We start from the raw sequence: 19608 nt of genomic DNA on the forward strand, positions 1-19608 counted from the left end.
GCCTGAAGCCTCAAGTCATACGGCGCTGGCACTGTCAGAGACCTGCGCACAGGCTGCGTTCTGTCTAGAAACAGGCCAGGCAAACAGGCAATGAAACACAGTCACTTGCAGTCGCTCCTCTGGCCACTAATACACCGTGGTTTTATCCCTGACAGTCACGCTGCGCCCTGTCTGCTGTTGGCCACCTGAACAAGGTCGGAGGCGACCGTGTGATTTTACCTTGAGCAGGCGGAGGGATGACGGACTCTGCAGTAATAGCAGGTTGTTTTCAAACGGCATCTTTTTTGTGTCACTCCCCTCACACCAACCTGCGACGGTTTATTAAGCCGATACATAGACCACGAAAGCCCAGCCGGCACGCCGGAGCAGAGCGCCTTTCTGCTCTGCCGCTCAGGCGCCACGCGCCCCGGCTGCGGGCACGGACTGCAAATCCCAAATGCGCCCGGCTTAAGGCCCCGGCAGAGACAGAAGCGCGAGGAGGATTTGCACTGTGCTGCAAGGGGCATGGGAGTGCATGGCGAGGGACCCGCGCCGGGGCAGCGAGGCCGAGCTGTACGCAGCGGTGACCGTGAACAAGGTCGGAGGCGACCGTGTGATTTTACCTTGGCAGGCGGAGGGATGACGGACTCTGTAGTAATAGCAGGTTGTTTTCAAACGGCATCTTTTTTGTGTCACTCCCCTCACACCAACCTGTGACGGTTTGTTAAGCTGATACACAGACCACAAAGGCCCAGCCTCCTCATCGAGGACCTCACAGAAAGCCAGACAAACCGTTCCCGTTTCAAACAACACAACAGCTCTTCCATCCCACCCCAGCTCACCTAAAGCCCAATGGGTGGGAAGCCCCGGACTGCAAAGACATTTGGAAAGGCACTGCCGCGGTGACACGGTGCCGGCACTCGTTAGCAAACGCAGCCCTGGGTTTTCACCGTTACAAAGTGCCTGCGCCCGGCTGCCTCAGCCACAGCCACAAGTCCTGGAGGAGAGCTGCCATGGCGGCAAGCAGGCCTGGCTCGCACCGACTGCAGGCAGCAGCCTGGCTTTGTTCATGAAGCCGGTGGCTGGGAAGACGACACTAATTCCTCTTTCGACAGGGGGTGAAAGGCAGAGAACGCCACCGCTTGCCTGCGTTCTCTCGTCAGAGCCAAAGGTGGCTCAGGGCCTGCAGAAGTCAAAATGCTGCAGGACTGAGACTTTCTCACCCGATTGCCCCTAACCAAGCACACAGAGCGAGGAGCAAGCTACAGGCACTACTTCCACCACGGCCCACCGCAAGGGCCTGCTGCCCTCCTCACCACGACCAGCTGGGTGGAGTGTCATTAGCCATGGTACGAGCGGTGGCTGCTGCAACACCCCTCAGCTTGTGCTCCCGCAAAAACCAGAGAACTGGGTCTGCCATTTTAGAGTTGTGTGTGAAAGCCCGGCTCTTGCAGGGGCACAGGTTTCCTTAGAAATTCTGGAGTGTTGGGTTTTTTCCCTGTGAACGATGTGATGGATGAGTGGGAAGCACTGACTCGGCCAATTCTTGCACCAGATGGAGTGCAGCCTTCGAAAGGGATTTGAGAGGCGAGGCCGGGCTGGCTCCGCGTGCTGTAGGATGGCAGGGGAGGAGGTGTCAGGGTGGCACAGACACTGCTCGGGTCGGAGCAGGGCTCGAGGCAAGGGAGAGTCTCCACAGCCAGAGGCCTCAGCTAATGCTTTCATGCAGGCCCTCAAGTCCCCTGGAAGATAAGCAAGGCTCAGACTTGGAATTGCATTTGAAAGAGAGACTTGGCTATTTTAAATTTAGATTAACTCAATTTATGCCCAGCTTTTGCGCCGGCTTCTAAGCCAACACCTGTGCTCACAGCAGTGAGACACAGAGAGACTTTCATCCGTCCAGCTGAGACGTAAGCGCTAGCAGAGCCCCAGGAGTGCTTCTAGGTGAAAAGCAGGGCAAATCCAGCCGTGCTGGTGGATCCACTCTCTGCTGGCTCTGTGGCTGCAGTACAGACAAACCCCGAGTTAAACAGCGCTTAGTACCAGCCGAGCGGCTGGGAAGAGGACTTCGCAGCAGAGCCTGCTTTGGTATGCGCTGAGGTTGGCGTTTTTGTAACTGTAAAAAGTTATACAACACTAGAGACTGTCCCAGGTTGCGTTAATCTCAAAAATGAGTCACAAATCTGTATAAATAAGTCCGAGAAATTCTGATGTAAGCATTCAAATATTTCTAGGAAGTCCTGACAACAGTGTTGCCTAGTGGCACTAGCAGTAAAACCAGAAAGGTTTCGATTCATGTTACCTCTAACGCATGGCTCTGATGAGGGAGAAGGTGGCCATCACAGAGCACACCTCTTAGTTGATGTCCAAAACGTTAAGCTCTTGTTAATAAAAAAAGTCTCCAGCCCTGATGGTTGCAAAGAAAACGTATGATGTGTTAAGTTAACATCACCACTGTGGTAACATCCACCTGACAGAAGAGCTGAGGAGGAAATGTCCTCATCTGCTCCAACAAGTGAAAGCTGATGTTGACAAGGTTCACATGAAATCACCGTTTCCAACAGCACAGTTCCATAACTCAGAAGAGGGAGGGATGCATTACAGCAGAGGTGATGTTTGCAGGGACCGTTCTTAGACCAGCTGAAGCGTGTGGAAAAAAAACCACAACAGAATAGCTTTTCAGCCAGTATGTGTCTTCAGGAGCTCAAATAGCTTGTTTCCAAAAGCTCATCCGTTTCTCTCAGACATAGCAGTTAGCCTAACAAAAACCAGCACCTGAACACCTCGCTTTGCCTCTACTGTCAGAGCATTGCAGGTGCCAGAGGCAATGCCTATTTTTAATGTGGCCTCTGCCAGTGAACGACGGGGGAGGCAGGCAGGCAGCAGGTTCTGTTGCCTTCTTTTCAAGGACAGCTTTCAGGAAAACACTGCCTTAGTAAGAGAGAGCACTGCCAAGGACCAATGCCTAGTAGGAAAGATTTGGTATTCTCTGCAGGAACAGGAAAATTAAACTGTGTGAATGACGGGAAGACAGGCCTCCAGAGTCCTGCGGACCGGCTGGATTTAACCTTGCCGTGAAACAAGAAAACATCCTGAAACGTTCCCTACCTGAAAGTCGTATGCAGAGTAGGGAGGCAGGTGAGGAGTGCTGTGGTAGTAGGTGTTGTAAGATGTCACTTGTGGCCTTGAGTAGTAGGACACCGAAGGGTGTGCGTTTTCAACCGTACAGTTCAGAGTAGGGAGGGAAGGAGTCTGTTAAAACAAAAAGAGAGAATCTCAGGCTGCTAACCAAGTCACAGAAAGCTGAGAGCTGAATGAAAGTAGAAATGATTTAAAGGAGCATTTTGTGTCTTGAGAGCTTAACTCTGCCGAATTAGCAACGGGCAATCCGGTTCCCTCTTAGGCAGCAGGTGAGTCCCCAGGTCATTTCATTCCTCAGCCACCTATTGTCTCCTCTCAGATTCCACAGAACAAGCTGGCAATAGCCCAGTGCACGCCAGTACTCAAACAAAACAACCGTTCAGATTGCATCTTCACAAGCAGGAGAAAGAATCCATTAATTTTGATTACTGTTATTCAGTGCATTTTGAGATCAGCATATTTCAAATCCTTTCGTACTGCTATTCAGACACTTCTATATATCTTTTTTTGCAGAGATTTACAGGCTATCTGGTGTGGATCAAATCTCAAAAGGCCACGATGCACAGCTGGAAACGTGTCTCCTGTTTTGTTTGAGAAGATCTTGGTGAGTCTGAGAAGAGTGTCGGAAAGGTCAGAGTTCTGAAATAAGGCATCCTTAGTGCACGGCCCAAGATTTGTTTGTAAGAAAAATGTATTGCCAGGACAACAAATGCTCTTTTCTGAGTGTCTCATTTTGTATTATTCCGCATGAGTCACAAGAGACTGAAGAAAACCCCAAATTTATCTGTTGACTGTTCAGTTCTCCCCATTGATTTGTCCTTTGCAGAACAAAACCATATGGAAGGTAACAGGCAGCCTGGTTTAGTGAGGGTATTTCAAAGCTCACATTGTCAGAACAGCATTTTTTTCATTATCTGAAGTTTGCAATCTTTCACCTGGTTTTGGTCCCCAGTTCACCCTCTCAAATTCTGCACCATGAAGAGACTAGATGGAGAGTTTCAGCCTAACAGGGCTGCTTAAACAAGCTGTAAAGCTCTGTACACTGCTACTGCTATAAAATCAACAATTCATGAGCAACCACCACACATTTCCTTGTAGAAGGTCAATGCTATGAAAAGGAAGATCAATTTTTAAGAAGCAGCTTATTTTTATTCATCGTGGTATTGCCAACACCTCTGAGAAGGTTCCTTTTGAAAATACAATCTCCCAATTGTGTTCATCTTTTCTAATTGTGTTGATCTGGTGACACCAGATCAGAAAGGTGAATCATTTTCACTTTCTCCTTACAGTTATTTCATGTCTTTCTTTCCAGCCTGATTGCAGTGATGCATAGATCATTTGCATTGAAATACCAATAGCTGTTTTCACGATTATTTTTAAAAGGCAATTTACCCGATTTGTTTTGTTTAACGCACAGAGAAATTGGTACCATCTTACCATGTCTTTAAAGCCTCCAAGTATCGCTGCTGTAATGATCCCTAGGAATAACCCCACTATGTTGAGAATCGTTGCTGACCAAAGCAAGTGGTAAAGGTGGATGATGTCCTGGCAGCTGCTGACATCAATGTATTCATAGTAGCCTCCAGAAATCTCTACTCTGCTAGATTTGGAAAAAAACAACAATGATAAAAAAATGCACCACACATCATAAAACCTAAGCACTTCTGCTGGACAGTAACATGCATTCTGCAACTTAATGATAGCCTCAGTCTAACTACCGAGGGCGTGGGGATAAAGCCTCCTAGATCCCATGCTTGTGGCATTTGAGATCTCCCTGCATGACAACGGCAGGAGATGGCTTGATCTGTTGTGAAACAAACAAGTCCTGCAAGGCCTGCAAATACCCAAATGACCTTGAGCTTGAATCTGCCTCTTATTTCTATCATCTGAAATCTCCACGGAGATCCTGGAGGCTTCCCAAAGACAAACCGGTCTTGGAATTACCCAGGGAAACCAGTCCGTGCCCCGAGGAGCGGCAACTGCCCCTCAGGGCAGCGCTGGCTGCTCCTCACAGCCACAAGAGCGGCTGGGTGGGACGGGCACAGGACAGCACAGCTGGCCTCCTGGCACCGCGGGGCTTGGCCACAAAGCACGTCCAGCTCAGCTGCTCTGCTCCAGCCGCCTGCCCTTTGCAGCTCTACAATGGCATGGGCTGGCAGGACCTCTGGGACCCTGGCAGAGAGGGGTCTTTAAGCTCACATTTTTAAGCTTTTCCACATGCAGAAAAGAGATGGAGAAAATTCAGTCGAATCCACTTAGGTCATTATTTTGGAAAGGGAAGGGTGGCTCCTGCAACGTGTGGGCTGGAGTCTCGCAGGCAGGATTCTTCAGCAATGACCTCTCCCTGACTGCCGCTTGGGGAAACAGGCTGGCCTTCGGCGTAGTTTACCAGATGTAGTGGGCTACAGCAAATTCCCCTCAAGAAAACATATTTATTGGGGACAAACTATACTAAGGGCTTCTGAATGACTTATTTCCCAGCTCACATATGGGGTTAGGCTCAAACTGCACAAGGGCTTTGAGGAAATGGGGAAGAACAGGCTCATATTTAAGGCCAAGAAGCAGGAGATCCAGGCTCAGCTCCCCAGCAGACTCTGCAAGGCCTGTAGGAACCTGCCCCCTTTCACAAGAGCCACCCTCCTTCCCTCATTACTCAATTTCGGTTTCTTCTTTTCTTTTTTTTCCGTATCTTCTTGTAACGGGCCACTGCAGAATACATTGCAAGAAGGAGACAGGGATTTCAAGCAGAATCGAGGCAGAGCATAACCACAGGTTGTAAAAACCTGTATGTTAGCCTGCATGACCTCTGTATAACCTGAGCACATACTGTGACTGCCTTTAACAATACAACCTGAATGTACCGTTTGCAAGAGCTTGTTCCTATGGAGATGTGTGAGAGCATAAAGCTCTCAGCGAGCCTTGCTGTACCACCGAGAACGTTCAGCATTGTACAGATAAGTACAGCATATACTTATCATTGGGAAGGGGCTCATCTGATGCTGCCACAGCCGGGGTTCCCAGCATCAGGAGGGATGCAAGATTGCTGTCACTTTTTCTATAATTTCCATCCTTTACATAATACCTGAGCTAACCAACCTTGAGTGTCCATGCCTTTCTTTACTGAGATCCCAAAAGAACCAGCACCTCCTCATTGCAGAACACTTGTGTGGCACTATGCAAGATAGAGACGGCAACAACTGATATCTTATATCAGAGAGGGGAAAATGGGTCAGAGGCAGGACCCTGAACCAGCCTGACGGGGGGGGGGGGGGGGGGAAGAAAAAGAAAAAAAAATATAGAAAAGTTACAAGTTTTTCTATTCCAATCACTTCTCTGTGTATCGCTCTCTTCAGCTAGTAAAAAGGGATCGTGTCCTGTAAACTGTCAAAGGAAAATGTGAGCTTCACCCCTCTGCAGTGGCTTCCACAGAAACAAAGTCCTACAGAGACCAGGGACTACCCTTCCCAGCACGCGGAACCACCCTCTCCCAACAGCAGCTTTTGATCTTCCTCCACCACAGCCAATAATTTAAGTGGGGTCCAGCCCAACTAAGTACTGTGAGAAATGCTAAGGCTGAAACAGCCCTAGGCAAGAGCCAGCACTAAAAAAATCAATTCATTAATTGCTTGCTGACACACATTAGACACTCCAAAAGATATAAGCAGTGCATGCTGTAAATTAAGTTGGCTTGGGCACAGTAGCCAGATCTAATGATGGTGTGATCACTATGCAGTGGTGCTCGATCGGTAACCACCCTTCTGACTCATCTTTGCACAGTGCTGGTACGCGTTCCAACCTCTTGTGACCATGAAAGATATTCACTGGGCAGAGAGGACACTGATTTACAAACACGCAGGTGGCACCAGCCTGCGAATTCTCCTCCCTGTTAGCAGGGTGGGGAATGAAATGGTGAGAAGGTGAGGAAGAACAGTGTCCCAGTTTTTACATCTTCAGTCTTCTACAACAAAATAAAACCCAGTGAACAAGCAGTGCCAACAGAGAGGGAAGGTGTTAGGACAAGGGACACTCAATAGGGGAAAAACTGGGGAAGGCACCAAGCGTGGAAGTAATGGAAACTCCCGCCCTCCTCATTTTTCCAGCCGGCCTGGCCCGGAGCATGCTCACCTGTAGCTGGGATGGTTTTAGTGTATTTCATACATCCCTTTACTTGGTTACCTTTTGTCTGGGAGTCCCTGTGGCTAGCAACCAGAGCTTAAGATCCCTTCCCACAACAGCCGTCATTAACCGATACTTTGCTCCTGCCCTATCCTGGCCCTTCAGACACCTGCAAACCAGCATGACCACTGCTCGCTTTCCCACGGCCAGGAATGGTATTTTTCGCTTACTCACTTTCCACAGTTGTACAGGTCACAGCAGAAGCAGGTGTTGGTTTTTATTTTCGGTGTGCAGGGTGCACGGCGCTGTGGGTGACAGATTGCCTGTGTGAAGCCAGAAAAAATACATAAGGCACATAAGGACATAATCACCAAACACTGTTTCTGCTGCTATTTGGCCTGCTCTACATACAGATTTTGCACTGATCTCCAGATTAGCCCCAGGCAAATTTTTTTTTCCTTATCTTGCAGAACAGGTCCGACAAAGTACACAGTTATACTGGCATAAAGACGCACTGGACTAGAACAGACCAGCGTTTCCTTCCACCATGGGGAAGTCATAGATAAGCATGTGCCTGCATAGGAAGGGGGTTGTGCAACTCTTACAAGCAGCCAAGACCTTGCTGAACTAACACTCCTCACCACACAGCAACTTAGAGCAAAGAGTTGTCAATAGGATGATACAAACTGAGAGCAAGATTCCCATATTGGTGAATAACAGACTAAAGCGGTTAATTGTCTGCCTGTGGGTAGTAACACCCAAGCTCACACGGATGGTCTTTGGACTGAAAAGAGGATGGACCCCACAAATGCCAAGAAAGTAGTCCTTACCTTGCACCTCAAGCAGGCATTTTAATTTGGAATATAGTGGCTATTCAAAACTATTTGGGAACTTGTGAGGAAATCAGAGACACACCCAGTGCACAGTAAAAACAGCCAAAGATGTGCACACACACTATCAGTATGTGGCAGGAACGTCCATCCCCAACGGGCTTCTCTTTGGAGAAGACAATAGACAGCAGAGGTGCAGAGGCTGGTATATGTTGCTCGTATTGCTGAATTACTGCTGTCTGAACTCTTAACCCACCACCCTGCTCCTGTAATGAACGCGCAGCTGAAGATCTAGAGAAACTGGTGTATATTCCTCTCCCCCATCCCCTCCTCTCCACCTGCTCCTTCACTAATGTGGAAGTACCAAGTGCGGAGGAATTCACTCCCTGAGTCCTCCCGCACCCCGCTCCAGGCCCAGCCTCCCACCCCCTCCTCGCTTCGCAGACCTCCGGTACACCAGAGCAGCAGCACGGCAGCAGGTTCCTCCACCTGCACCATGAAGCCGGCCCCTTCACGGAGACAGCACAGCCGAACCTGCTCTCACCTCCGGTGGGGTTGTACTCTTGGAGTAGTACTGACATCGCCCCGCGTACAGCGGCCTCAGATCCTGCCGACGAAAACGCACCAGGCTTAGCATTGCAGCGAAATCAAAATCAGCTAGCTGGTCCGGGGCAAGGGGCCAGGCTTTAGAGAGACCCTGCTCTTGCATCAGCACCTTAATACAGTGGCTGTTCTGCAACAACTCACGGCAGCCCCCCACCTCAGCCCCCCTGAGCCCCCGGTGATGTTTAACCCCGGTCCTTGGAGGCACGTATTTGTTGCAGCTAGCACGGGAGGAGCAGGCTCGTAAGCCGGGCTCGTTTGGGTGAGGGCAGCCACCCTGAACTGGATAATTCATTCCTCATCCCCCCAGACTCATCCCAGAGCTGCCTGACATGTTTCTGAGGGTTCTTCATGCTGAATCATAACACTTTTGTATTAAATTGTTGGCAAATTTGTCTTTCTGGACTCGAGTGACTTGTGGGAAAGCTCGGGAGGATTACCAATGGCTCAGCCTGCAAACAACCTGCATTTATGTCTCACTTCGGGGCAGCCGGGTCCCCAGGGCAAAACCTTAGGGAAAGAAATGCTGGATGTGTAACCGCGTCAGCGAGCCCTTCCCAGGAGCAGCCGGACTTGCTCTGGGCATCTGATCCAAAGCTCGGGGTGGCAGGGCAGCGGCAGGGGATGGGGGAACGCTATGTGCTAGTGTGGCAGGAGCACGTCTCCAGCAAGACGATGTTCTTGGACGGCTAGGGGGTGAAGCGAGGCCTCAAGAGGCAGAAACCAGAGCCCTCGTCATCCCAGCTGCTCAGGTCTGGCTGCCTCAGACATGCAGACATCCCCGCGGCCGGCCGGGAGGAGGTGCCAGCTCATGCCATCACCCAGCCCGTGAGGTCAGCACCTAAAAATCACAGAGCAAGTCTGCGGGGCTCAGACCCACACAGCCAGGATCAGGAGTCGAAAGAACTTCACCTTTTTATCGAAGTTAGTGCTTCACATGCCCTCGCAAGGGGGGTCCGAGATGGCCAAGACTTGCTGGTTGCATCCAGATAGACGGAGACCTATCCCGCAGCTGAGCGGAGCTGCCCTTTGCTCTGTCAGCAAATCCTGCCGTCCAGCCGTCTTTCTACCATTGGAACGCTCAGGGACAGGAAAGGGGAGCCGGCTTTGCAAGAAGAATAACGAGCCAGCTGACATGGGGAGTTTCCACTTCATGGGTAATTCTGACCTTCTGAAATTCCTTTCCATTCTGATCACAAATAACCTCAAATCTGTATTTTTAATCCCATTTTGCCAAAAATTTCAAAAAAATTCGTCAAACTGCAGAGTTGCTGGACAAAAATCGGTTTGCAATTATAAATTTCAATTACAACGTTGAAATGGAATTGTGTTTTTTCATTTCTATACTAATAACTGAAGCTTTTGCATGTCTCACTGTACTAGAGATTGGTCACGACAGCAGTAGCTCATATTTTTTTAAGTCATGGAATGGAAACTGAGAACCTACTGCAAGTGCTTCCTGTTTATACTGTAACACTTTAATGAGCTTCATATCAAATTGCTTCATTCTACTACAACATCCAGCGGTTCACTCAGCATTAAGAACTACCTCTGCTAATATTTAAAATACGACAGAAGTTACTGCTTGTATATTGTCGCTCGGCAATAGCTGTAATTCACATTACACCTTATAGTTTTGACACTCAGTAAACACATAAAGCATACACAAAAAAACTAAAGCAAAGTTTTAAGATCTTAATGCTTGCTGCTCATTTCAAAATATTTTTGCAAAACTGATATATTTTTCTAAGGTTTATGATTTAAAACAGCATTCAGCACATGACATATATTTGCAGGGTTTGATGTGGCCTGATGCGGGATTACGGACACCATCCCTTGTTTTCCTAGAGTAAAAGCATTGCAGGACCCGGGTTTTCCTGGAAGCACTTACTATGTGTCTGGCAGCGAAGACACCGTCTACTATGGCACAGCAGAACGCAGCAATAACGCCAAAGCTGATGAAGACGATCGATGCAACCAGCTGAGAAAGGAAAACAAAGCAAAGTATCATCTGCCTCTCCACAACCAAGCGCTTCGTGCCCTCTCCACAAGGATACGTAAACCACAGTCAATAAGCCCTCAAGCAATCAATGACCCAAATGTTTGCCCCGGCTGCACAGACTGGTCTCATTGAAGGCAACGGGATGCGCGTCTCAAAGGAGAGCATCTGCTCCTGCGAGGCGGCAGGAGGAGTAGGGTTGTGCCAGACTGGTTCTCTGGGGACTTGATATTGTAATGGAAGTTTTTCCATGACTCCAAAGCGCTAAACTTGGGCTGAGGATACACCTCCTCTTCTGGCTGCTGCTGTCCTTAACTCTTCCCTGGAGAGAAAGGAGGGGATTTCTTCTCTCCCCATCCTGGAGCGCTGTGGGGAGCTGCTCCTGTGAACACTTCCCAGGCTGTAAGGACACAGGAGACTGCTGTATGCCAACCTCTCTGGTGGGACTGCGCCTTCAGGACACAACGCTTTCATGCAGGCATAAGCACAAAGCCATGAGACCAGAAGACAGTGACCAGCCTACGCCGTGGGTGTTGTACACCCCCACAGCAGCCTGGCTGGGCTCCTCGGTGCCGGGCTGCGGCCAGCACAGCCCACGAGGCCTCCCCCTGGCTTGGGGGAGCTGCAGGGAGAGAGATCTCCACCTTCAGCTCAAGGAGGGAAGTCAGACAGGTCTGATCCTCTTCCACTGGCCCCATCCTGCCCATTCTTAATATTAGGGTGAAAGCATTCAGAAGGTAAACCCGCAATACTCAAACCCCAACCCGGGTATGAGAAACAAAGTCTCTACTCCCACCACCTCTGCCAAAGTGCTCAGCTGGGGGAACCATGCACGAGTGCCGACACGACCCCTCCTCGCTCCCGAGCAGCAGCTCAGCTGCTGCCAGTGGGCTCCAGACCAGCTCATCACACACAGAGCTCCCAATACTGATCCCAATCCCCCTCGCAAAGCACATCAGGGATATCGACAGGGCCATGGAGGGAGGGCAAGTGCGGCATTCAAACACACAGGTTCACAAAGACGTAGCTTGGGGAACAGCAGTATTTCCATTTAAAGAACTGAAAGCTTTAGTGGGTTTTTCCCTGGTAGTTTTCCACTCCAGCAATCACAGCCTTCAAGTGTTGGTCACTGGCAGCTGTTAAAAACTGCTTCTCCACAAATGTGACTCTGGTCATCGGGAGCTTTGAGCAATAGTAAAAATCACTAATAGCACAAATACAAAAATAAGTTAGCTTGGCCAGCACTGACAGGTATCTCGGGTCTCCTGGCACAGGGATGTTTGTTTTAAAGCTCCAGGTGCTAAGTTTGCTCGAAAACCTTTGTTCCTGCCACTCCACAAGGATCCAGTTCCCAGAAAGACAAGTTAAACCCCTTGACAAACACAAGCCAGAAGGATCCTATATGTATTTTTAAAGCATCTCAGGATTTTTAGGTTAATCACACTGTTTTCACCTAAACCTCCCTCAGTGAAAACAGACCTTCCTCCAGCAACATCCATGTGCAGAGCAGGTCAGCTTAAGCAATGAATGGAGGTGCAGGAGGGCTCCCTTGGGACAGTGGAAATGGTCCCCGTACAATTGCTCACTTCGATTAGCTTCAAAATGAGAGAAAATAAAATGGTTTTCTAGATGAGGCAAGTATTCAAGACGTACACTGTCCCACTGCAAGTAAAAACTGCAGCAGCAGATAGAGCAGACTGAAATTAGCCCAGTGACCATTCAAACACTAGTAACAAGCTGTTACTGGAATATTAGATGCTGTGCCACAAAGTACTTGCAGATGGCAGCAGGTGACAAGTTTTCCAGGATCAGGTCCTACGCTGGGACCCTGTTTCCGTCAGCTGTAAACACCAGCATTTCCTCCCCACTCAGACCCACACCAACTCCACATCTGGATCACAACTGGCACTATCCCTTACAGCACTCACTGTTTCACTACCACAACCAGGGAAACCACACAAGGGGAGAAAGCACAGCTCCTTACAGTCTCGGTGGAAGATAATGGGTTTTATGGCTTAGGTTATTTTGTAGCAAGTTTAGTTTTTCTCTGTACTGTCCTTTGTTTCATACGTACATGAAAGAGGATATTCTCCCTAAATAGCATGACCCTTGGAGATGGGACGTGAGCCAAACACTAAATATATACAATTAGGGTATTTGTCGGTCGCCCCTGCTTGCTGATAGGAGCTGCTAATATGGTTATTTAAAATAATACAAGGTTACTGATGATACTTTTGTAACAGCCCTACTAGGATATAAGGATCTGGTGTTAGAAACAGGTTTGCTCACTTTATTTACAGTTTCCTCTCTCTCAGCTGGAGAAAGAAAAGCCTGAAAACCAAACACGGAGAATTTATGATAAAGAAAATCAAACAGTAAATAAAAACATACAAATTCATTTTAACAATCCCACGGCTTTCAACTAATCTCATGAGTTGCCAACAAGATTTTTGATTTGGGTTTGACAATACTGTACTGTAGCAAGCAGAAGTCCATCTCAAGAGCCGTGTGATATTAGTGATTGGCCTTTGCTCGTCTAACTCCTGCCGAAGTCAGCTGCACCGAGTAGCGTTCGGACAAGAAAAGGCAAACTGGGTTCGGATAGTGCAGGAACCATGAAGCAGGAATGCTCCGGGATGAGGTTCCCTTTAGGCCACGGTCAAGCTGTGGGCTGTGAAGCTGTTGGTTACTACTTTTCCACGACACAGATGACTGTCACAAAGCCACGTAAAACGCTGACTCCTCACTTGAAAACTGCTGAGCGGGCAGCGTGGGTGTAAGTCGGAGCCGCCTGCGGCTGGCAGGCAGTGGCAGGCAGGCGGGCAGCCGCTGGGCAGCTGGCCCTCCCTGGGGGGACGAAAGCTCTCCCTTACTTTGACACGTGGGAAGTGCAGACATGTGGCATGGAAGCCAAGATGCTCGGGTGGGAAAACCGAGAGAGGTCTATTCCTGTCGGCAGGCTGGAGAGAAGTTGGGTGTGTTACTTCAGGTTAGCTCTCCCCGACAGCCACACCGGCTTGCTCAACTCCTTACACTCCCCAGCCAGCTAATGGGCAGCAGCACGCACAAGAACACAGCAGCAGAAGTTGCTTTTAGCTCTTCCTGCCATCACTGAGGAGCAACTGCGTAACAACACCACCAAGACTGCATTTTAGCAAACTAGGACACTGGGGAAGTTCACAGAAGATTAAAAAAAAAAATCTGCACTGCCAGTGGTATTATGGAAACACGTAATGGACAAAGCTGCCACTGTAAAGTGCTCCTGGGCAAGGAGGAGATGTGACTAAAGCATGGGGACAATAAGTGACAGCTGCTGCATGTCCTCTCTGCGGTCAGAGCAGAGACACGCTAGCTGCCAACCGAGGCAGCAGTGACGCAATCCCTGCAGAGCTGGGTCATGCGTGCTTTTTAGGACACAAAATGATAGAGAGGTGAAAAGAATAAACATGGGCTACCCAGGGCTCTTCAGAATAAACAAACAAGTCAAGTCAGAGCCATGCTGTCACTCACGGGCACTCCTGTGAAGAATGCAGGACTGGCATAACATGGTCATAGCTCAACCAGACCCTGACATGCTGCTAATAAACAGTGAGCAAGAGGTTTGGAAACCCTGCTAGGACAGAAAGAACAGGACGTGTTGCTCTTGCAGAGCCAGGGTGAAAACAACAAAAAATATCTACTGGAAAACCCACCTCCCCTGCACCCTGTCTGACTGTGGGAAAGGCAGTTTTCCTCTCCTACGGGGCCTGCCTCACCCTCTCCCTCCTGCTCTGCAGGGAGCATGCTATTTGCAGAGCAAGGGGCAAGGCAGCCCTGCCCAGCCTCTGGATTAGGACAAGCAGGAATTTCTCCCAACTCCCCCTGCAGCTTGGCAAACGTGCCTTAGCCTTGGTCAGCAGCACGCCCTGCTAATCTGATCCCTGAGCCCCCCCGCAGAGGCAGCTCCATCCCTGCAAAAGCAGGCGGCAGCGCCGGGCCAGCGGGACAGGCTGCAGGGACAGCACGATCCCCCCCTTGGCCCTGCGTAACCTCATACCAGAAAGGCTGGAGGGATCTCGCTGCCAGAGCATGGGGCAACCACCGGGGAGGGGGATTGCAGCCGCTCTCCCGGGAGAGCCAAGCGGAGGCAGGAGGCCGGCATGCCCACAGGGTGCTCCCGGAGCTGGACTGTACCTCCCTGCATGCTACCTCTAGCCAGCCACATGCGGCAAGCAGAGAAAACAGGCTGGGAAAGATTGAGCTCAACAGCCTGCCAGGACCGCATCAGGTACCAACTTCTTTTGATCTCCCTCTACCCACACCTTTTGCTAAATTCTCTTCCCTCCACCATAAGCCCTGTTACTGACACCTCCAAGCACGACAGCCCCTACCTTCAAGGGGGGAAGATGAAGGGTTTGTGAAACAGCATCAGCAAGACATGTTTAGGGACCATCAGAGACCCAGCCAAGTCCACACAAGTCTCCTGTGCTTGCCAAAGCGGGTAATCTGGGCCAGCTCTGTCCCCACTGCACAGAGAGACCCCTCCCACCCCAGCACAAGCTCAGTTGTGATCGTATCGTATCAGCAGCACTGGTCTCATCTGGTTTGTGCCATCTGCATGTTCACTGCCCACCTGCTCTCTTCTGAACGTTGTTCCCATGGGATGGGACACCAGAGACCTGCCTAGACAGTGGCTGCCCAGCCCCAGCACACAAAAGCCTCCTTGCAGCGCGAGGAGGGAACCAGAAAGCGCTGAGGTCCACACATCTGGTCTAGCCAGCGTCTTCTGTGCTTCTCAGGTCCCCAGCTGCTGCTTTACAGCATGTAAAGTTTCTTGGGTTTACTTCCTACTTGAAGAGGTGTTTGGAAACAAGGACCAGCAACACGCATGTTAATCAGCAACATTGGAGAAGTCGGTTGCTTTTCAATTACACCAGTCTTCATGCTTTTTGTCATGTGGGTATCTCGAGTAACTTATTCTCTAGGCATATCTAGAGCAGAGAGCTCTGAGCACTCCTGTCCTCTGGAGGAACTTTTTGCTGGGCCCTCTAAGGGCTTTCACCTCCAGTTTCCTGGGCTGGCTGTCTTGATCTTCTTCTCTATCCTTTGCTTAGATAGAAAGTGGCCAAAAGCAATTTTTGCAGAGCCCCAAGCCTCTAAGAATTTATTTTAAAAGATTTAAAATAAATGTGTTATGTTTATGTTATTTACCATATTATGTATCACATACTGTGACAGCTCAACAGAAAAAGCACTGGGCATGAGTCTGTGAAGCACTGACTATCCTGAAAACTCCAAACACTCAATTTCAAGCCCTTTAAAAAAATCCCACTGAGTTCAATGAGACTGTGTATAGTCACTTTGTGCTTCCTTGAGCATTTTTTTTTTTTAATTTAAAAATATCAGACTTAACAGCCTTGTTCTCCTGGGCTGCCAGAAACCATCTCTAGTTCTCAAGAGGGATGCAACACTACCCTGGAAAAGTTAGGAAAACCAATAATACTCTTTACATACAAAATTTGAGCTACTGTCATTTTTTAAAAAAAGTTTTTATAATGAACTTACCATTTGCCTTTTGTTTTCTATCAAGTTTGATCCAATTATTCCAAGAAACGACCCAAAACCAAGCTGAAAAACAACACATCGTTAGCATTTAGATCAGGATGATATCCAACATATTTTACATACAGATAGAACACAATTAAATCCAGAAGCAGCAAAAGAACATACTGCGGATGTGTGAGCACTCTTCCTTCAGCAAGGAATCAGTGGAATCTCTCACTAGCAGGAGCTATCAAGTGTATCCCTTATATGACACTAAAAGCGTGTGTAGAAACCAAAAGGGTGAGTTCTGAATTCCATCCCCTTCCCAGTGATGCTGAGAAATGGCTGGTGGATGAGGATATGCACTGCTGTCTTGGAACAACCCTACGAATACTCAGGGGCCTCCAGATGCAAACCTAGCAGGACCACGTCACTAGCATCTGCAGGACCAGGCTTTTGTAACCTCACCAAGGGTGTGAGCAATCATCTGAGTTTTCAACTCTGAGAGTTTCTCGATGGGAAGTATGAAATAACGGAGAATTATACTCAGGAAGATTGAGCAGTTTTCTGCCTCCTTCTACTCCTCCCTCATTTCCAGGGGTGAAGATGCATCAACCAAAGTCTTCTACCAGAAGAGCTCACACCAGCCCAGCCAACAGAATAAGCTACTCCAGCAAAAGCATCTTTTCTTGCTGCCACAGCTGACAACACCGTTCTTATTTCAGCTCAGTGAAGTCAGCCAGGAGTGCGATTTCCCACCTCCTTTCTCCATAGCCTTAAGCTATTTGCTACACTAAATAGAAGTTTCTAGGACAGAGCACACCTCAGCCAGGGCAGAAACAGGGACTTCAGCCAGGAACCACGGACTACGGGGGGAGATGCAGAAGTGCTTCTGTGTCACACCGAGAAAGGTCTTTGATCGGTGTAGAGCATATCCAACTCCACTTCTATGGGTCGGCAAAATGAAAAATGCCGGAAAAGTCCTACGGTTGGACTGGTCATATTAAGCAGGTACAAACCCAGCCAATAGATTAGGGGGGCAGTGAAGATACAGGTGAGAATGCCAAATAACTGGCCAACTCCTCAGGAAGCAGAATAAGGCACGGAACAAGCTGCAGTGATTCAAGAATGAGTCAACTAACCTGGAATCGATATTTTAAGATCCAGAAATAAAAAACAAAGGTTTAATAAATCCGATACTAACAAGCAGAGGCACGCGCAGAGATTAGCAGACGCAAACGTGATGAAAAGTTGGGCTTAAATCTTCTCCCACTCTGCTTAAGCCTGGTAACATTTGGTGCAGTGCCGCGGGCAGCAAAGGCTGCTGGCTCAAACGGCAGGGATTAAAGCGGAGCAGCTGATCAGGCTGCTGCTTCCCGGCTGCCTGCCTTGCACTCTGAGCTCTCGGAGACCGTTGACCCCACATCAGAGACAAACTGCCAAGGTGGGAAGCAAAGCAACGAAGCCAGGTGCTGCTTAACACTGGGGCAGCAGGCAGACAGGGCAGAGAGCCAGGGGCACCACTGAACTGTCCCAAACTGATCTGCCAGTGCTTCTGGGCTTATTATTTTAATCCGGCAGGCAGCCAAACACCACAACGCTCGGCTTGGCCAACAACCCCCACCTTCCCCAAGTAACAGGGGTTTTACAGCTCAATTCCAAGCCCCAAACCTGGGAGATCCAGGCATTAACAGTGACATGGATCCAGGCATTATTTTCAGTCTGGTGATGTTTAGCAGCAAGGAAGTTGTGTGGCAACACACACCTAAGGCAAAGGCTGAAGAAAAACGTTTTGTGCCCTTTGAGCTTGATCCAACGCATTTAAAAGAAATGTCCATGTGGTGTTTCAGAGCAGCCTCAAACCAAAAGGTGAAATACTTAAGATAATTTAAGATAATTCAAAAAGAAGAAATTAGAGTGAGTCTGTACATCCAACAGATGAAAGAAATAAATCAGTGGATTCTCATCAATTAATGGGAATTCTCATTGCATTAATGGGAAAACCACTCGTTCTTCTACGGATGGGACAAAAAGATCTTAGTAACCTGCACCAATTGCATCACTTATTTGCTGGTGGATATGATCCTCTGGGATGTCTGTCTGAAAGGAGGACAGGACACAAAATGAAGGTGCTTTTCCAGAGTAAAGCCCCAGGCCAACATGCTTGACAAGGAACCATTACAGGAGAGGTCTGACAGTCAAAGCCTAAGAAAGGTCAGTCATTTACACAGATGCTGGAAGCTGCTATAACTTGGAGATAACACACGTATTTTGCAGAACCTCACGTCCATAAGGGTGCTTGCCCTCCGATTGTTACTTTTGTCTGCTGAGCATCACTGTTACACTCCGGGCTTCCCAGTCAACCAGCCACAGGTGAGGATATTTCCCCCAGAGGCACAGCCGGGGTGTTCACAGATGTAGTCATGAAGGTGTCGGTGGTCACGGAGGAGGGTGAAGGCAGCCTGGCTACAGGACATGTCATTGCACCCTCTGCTTCAGCTCCTCCAGTTGTGTCAATGAGGAACTGCACTGTTTGGGGGAAAAAAAAAAAACAAACCCCCCAAAAAACCCAACCAAACAAAATCCCACTGATGCGTGGAAGGTCTCCAGTGCCCGGTTCTGTCCTTGCTCAGGAGCAGAGGCCTGGGAAGATAATCCCTCATATCAAACAGCCACTTCTTTGCATGTTTCCTCCTTGCACAAGAGGCGTTTGCCCAAGACTTACAAGTTAAAGGAGGAAAGAACAGTGCATTAGGCATGGCAGCGATGAGACATCTGATGTCCCATGAGATGATCCCATCCATCGATCTGGTCCACACACAGAGAAATCACCCAGCACATGAAGAGACTTCTGGCTCTACCTTTTCCTTACCAATGCAGGGTATTCAGGATATGATTAGTGGTGGTGCACCACTAATGCTGCACAGGAACCCCTGATGGAAATGCACGCAGGCCTAACATTCATGTGAAGTTCTGGATGACAAGACCTGCAAGGAGCTGCTTCTTCAGGGCTGTGGAAGCCACCTGCTCGGGGACAACTCACCAAGTACTCATGCGCCACAGCAAGCCCTTTTTCCACAGTAAAGGGAGAAATCCCGGCTTGTTACGAAACATCAGCTATTTTAAGCACCTGCTGCAGCATCCAGCAGCACACTGGAATGTTCTCCTGTGCAGGGAGACAGGCGCGGTCATCACACATTTCCACACAGTGGATTAACGAACTAACTGAGGAGGAATTTGGTGACAAACACAAACTGTCAGGGTGCCTCTGAATAAAGTAACTCAACGCCCTTCCCAAGTCCAGGAATTCATTAAGTCCTTGAGTAGAGGGAGTCTTACAAAAGCGTAAGTGATGCTGACGTTCCCGGTGCATAAATAGCACAGGAGATGTCAAGGGGACGTGAACAACAGGCTCTA

The 19608-nt window shown here is 49.0% G+C and overlaps 1 protein-coding gene across 2 annotated transcripts in view; it reads right to left on the reverse strand.

Moving 5' to 3' along the window:
* Window positions 1-19608, reverse strand: part of TMEM255A (transmembrane protein 255A) — a 53163-nt gene that overhangs the window by 3299 nt on the left and 30256 nt on the right. For both annotated transcript variants that reach the window (XM_075162364.1, XM_075162363.1), the window contains 6 exons: window positions 16213-16275; window positions 10561-10650; window positions 8611-8673; window positions 7471-7559; window positions 4558-4720; window positions 3088-3231 (listed from right to left, as the gene is read on the reverse strand). In XM_075162364.1, the coding sequence (XP_075018465.1) occupies window positions 3088-3231; window positions 4558-4720; window positions 7471-7559; window positions 8611-8673; window positions 10561-10650; window positions 16213-16215 (552 nt within the window). In that variant the 5' untranslated portion in view covers window positions 16216-16275. The remainder of the gene's footprint in view (window positions 1-3087; window positions 3232-4557; window positions 4721-7470; window positions 7560-8610; window positions 8674-10560; window positions 10651-16212; window positions 16276-19608) is intronic.

Source organism: Calonectris borealis, chromosome 13, assembly GCF_964195595.1.
Source record: "Calonectris borealis chromosome 13, bCalBor7.hap1.2, whole genome shotgun sequence".
NCBI classification, from domain to species: Eukaryota; Metazoa; Chordata; class Aves; order Procellariiformes; family Procellariidae; genus Calonectris; species Calonectris borealis.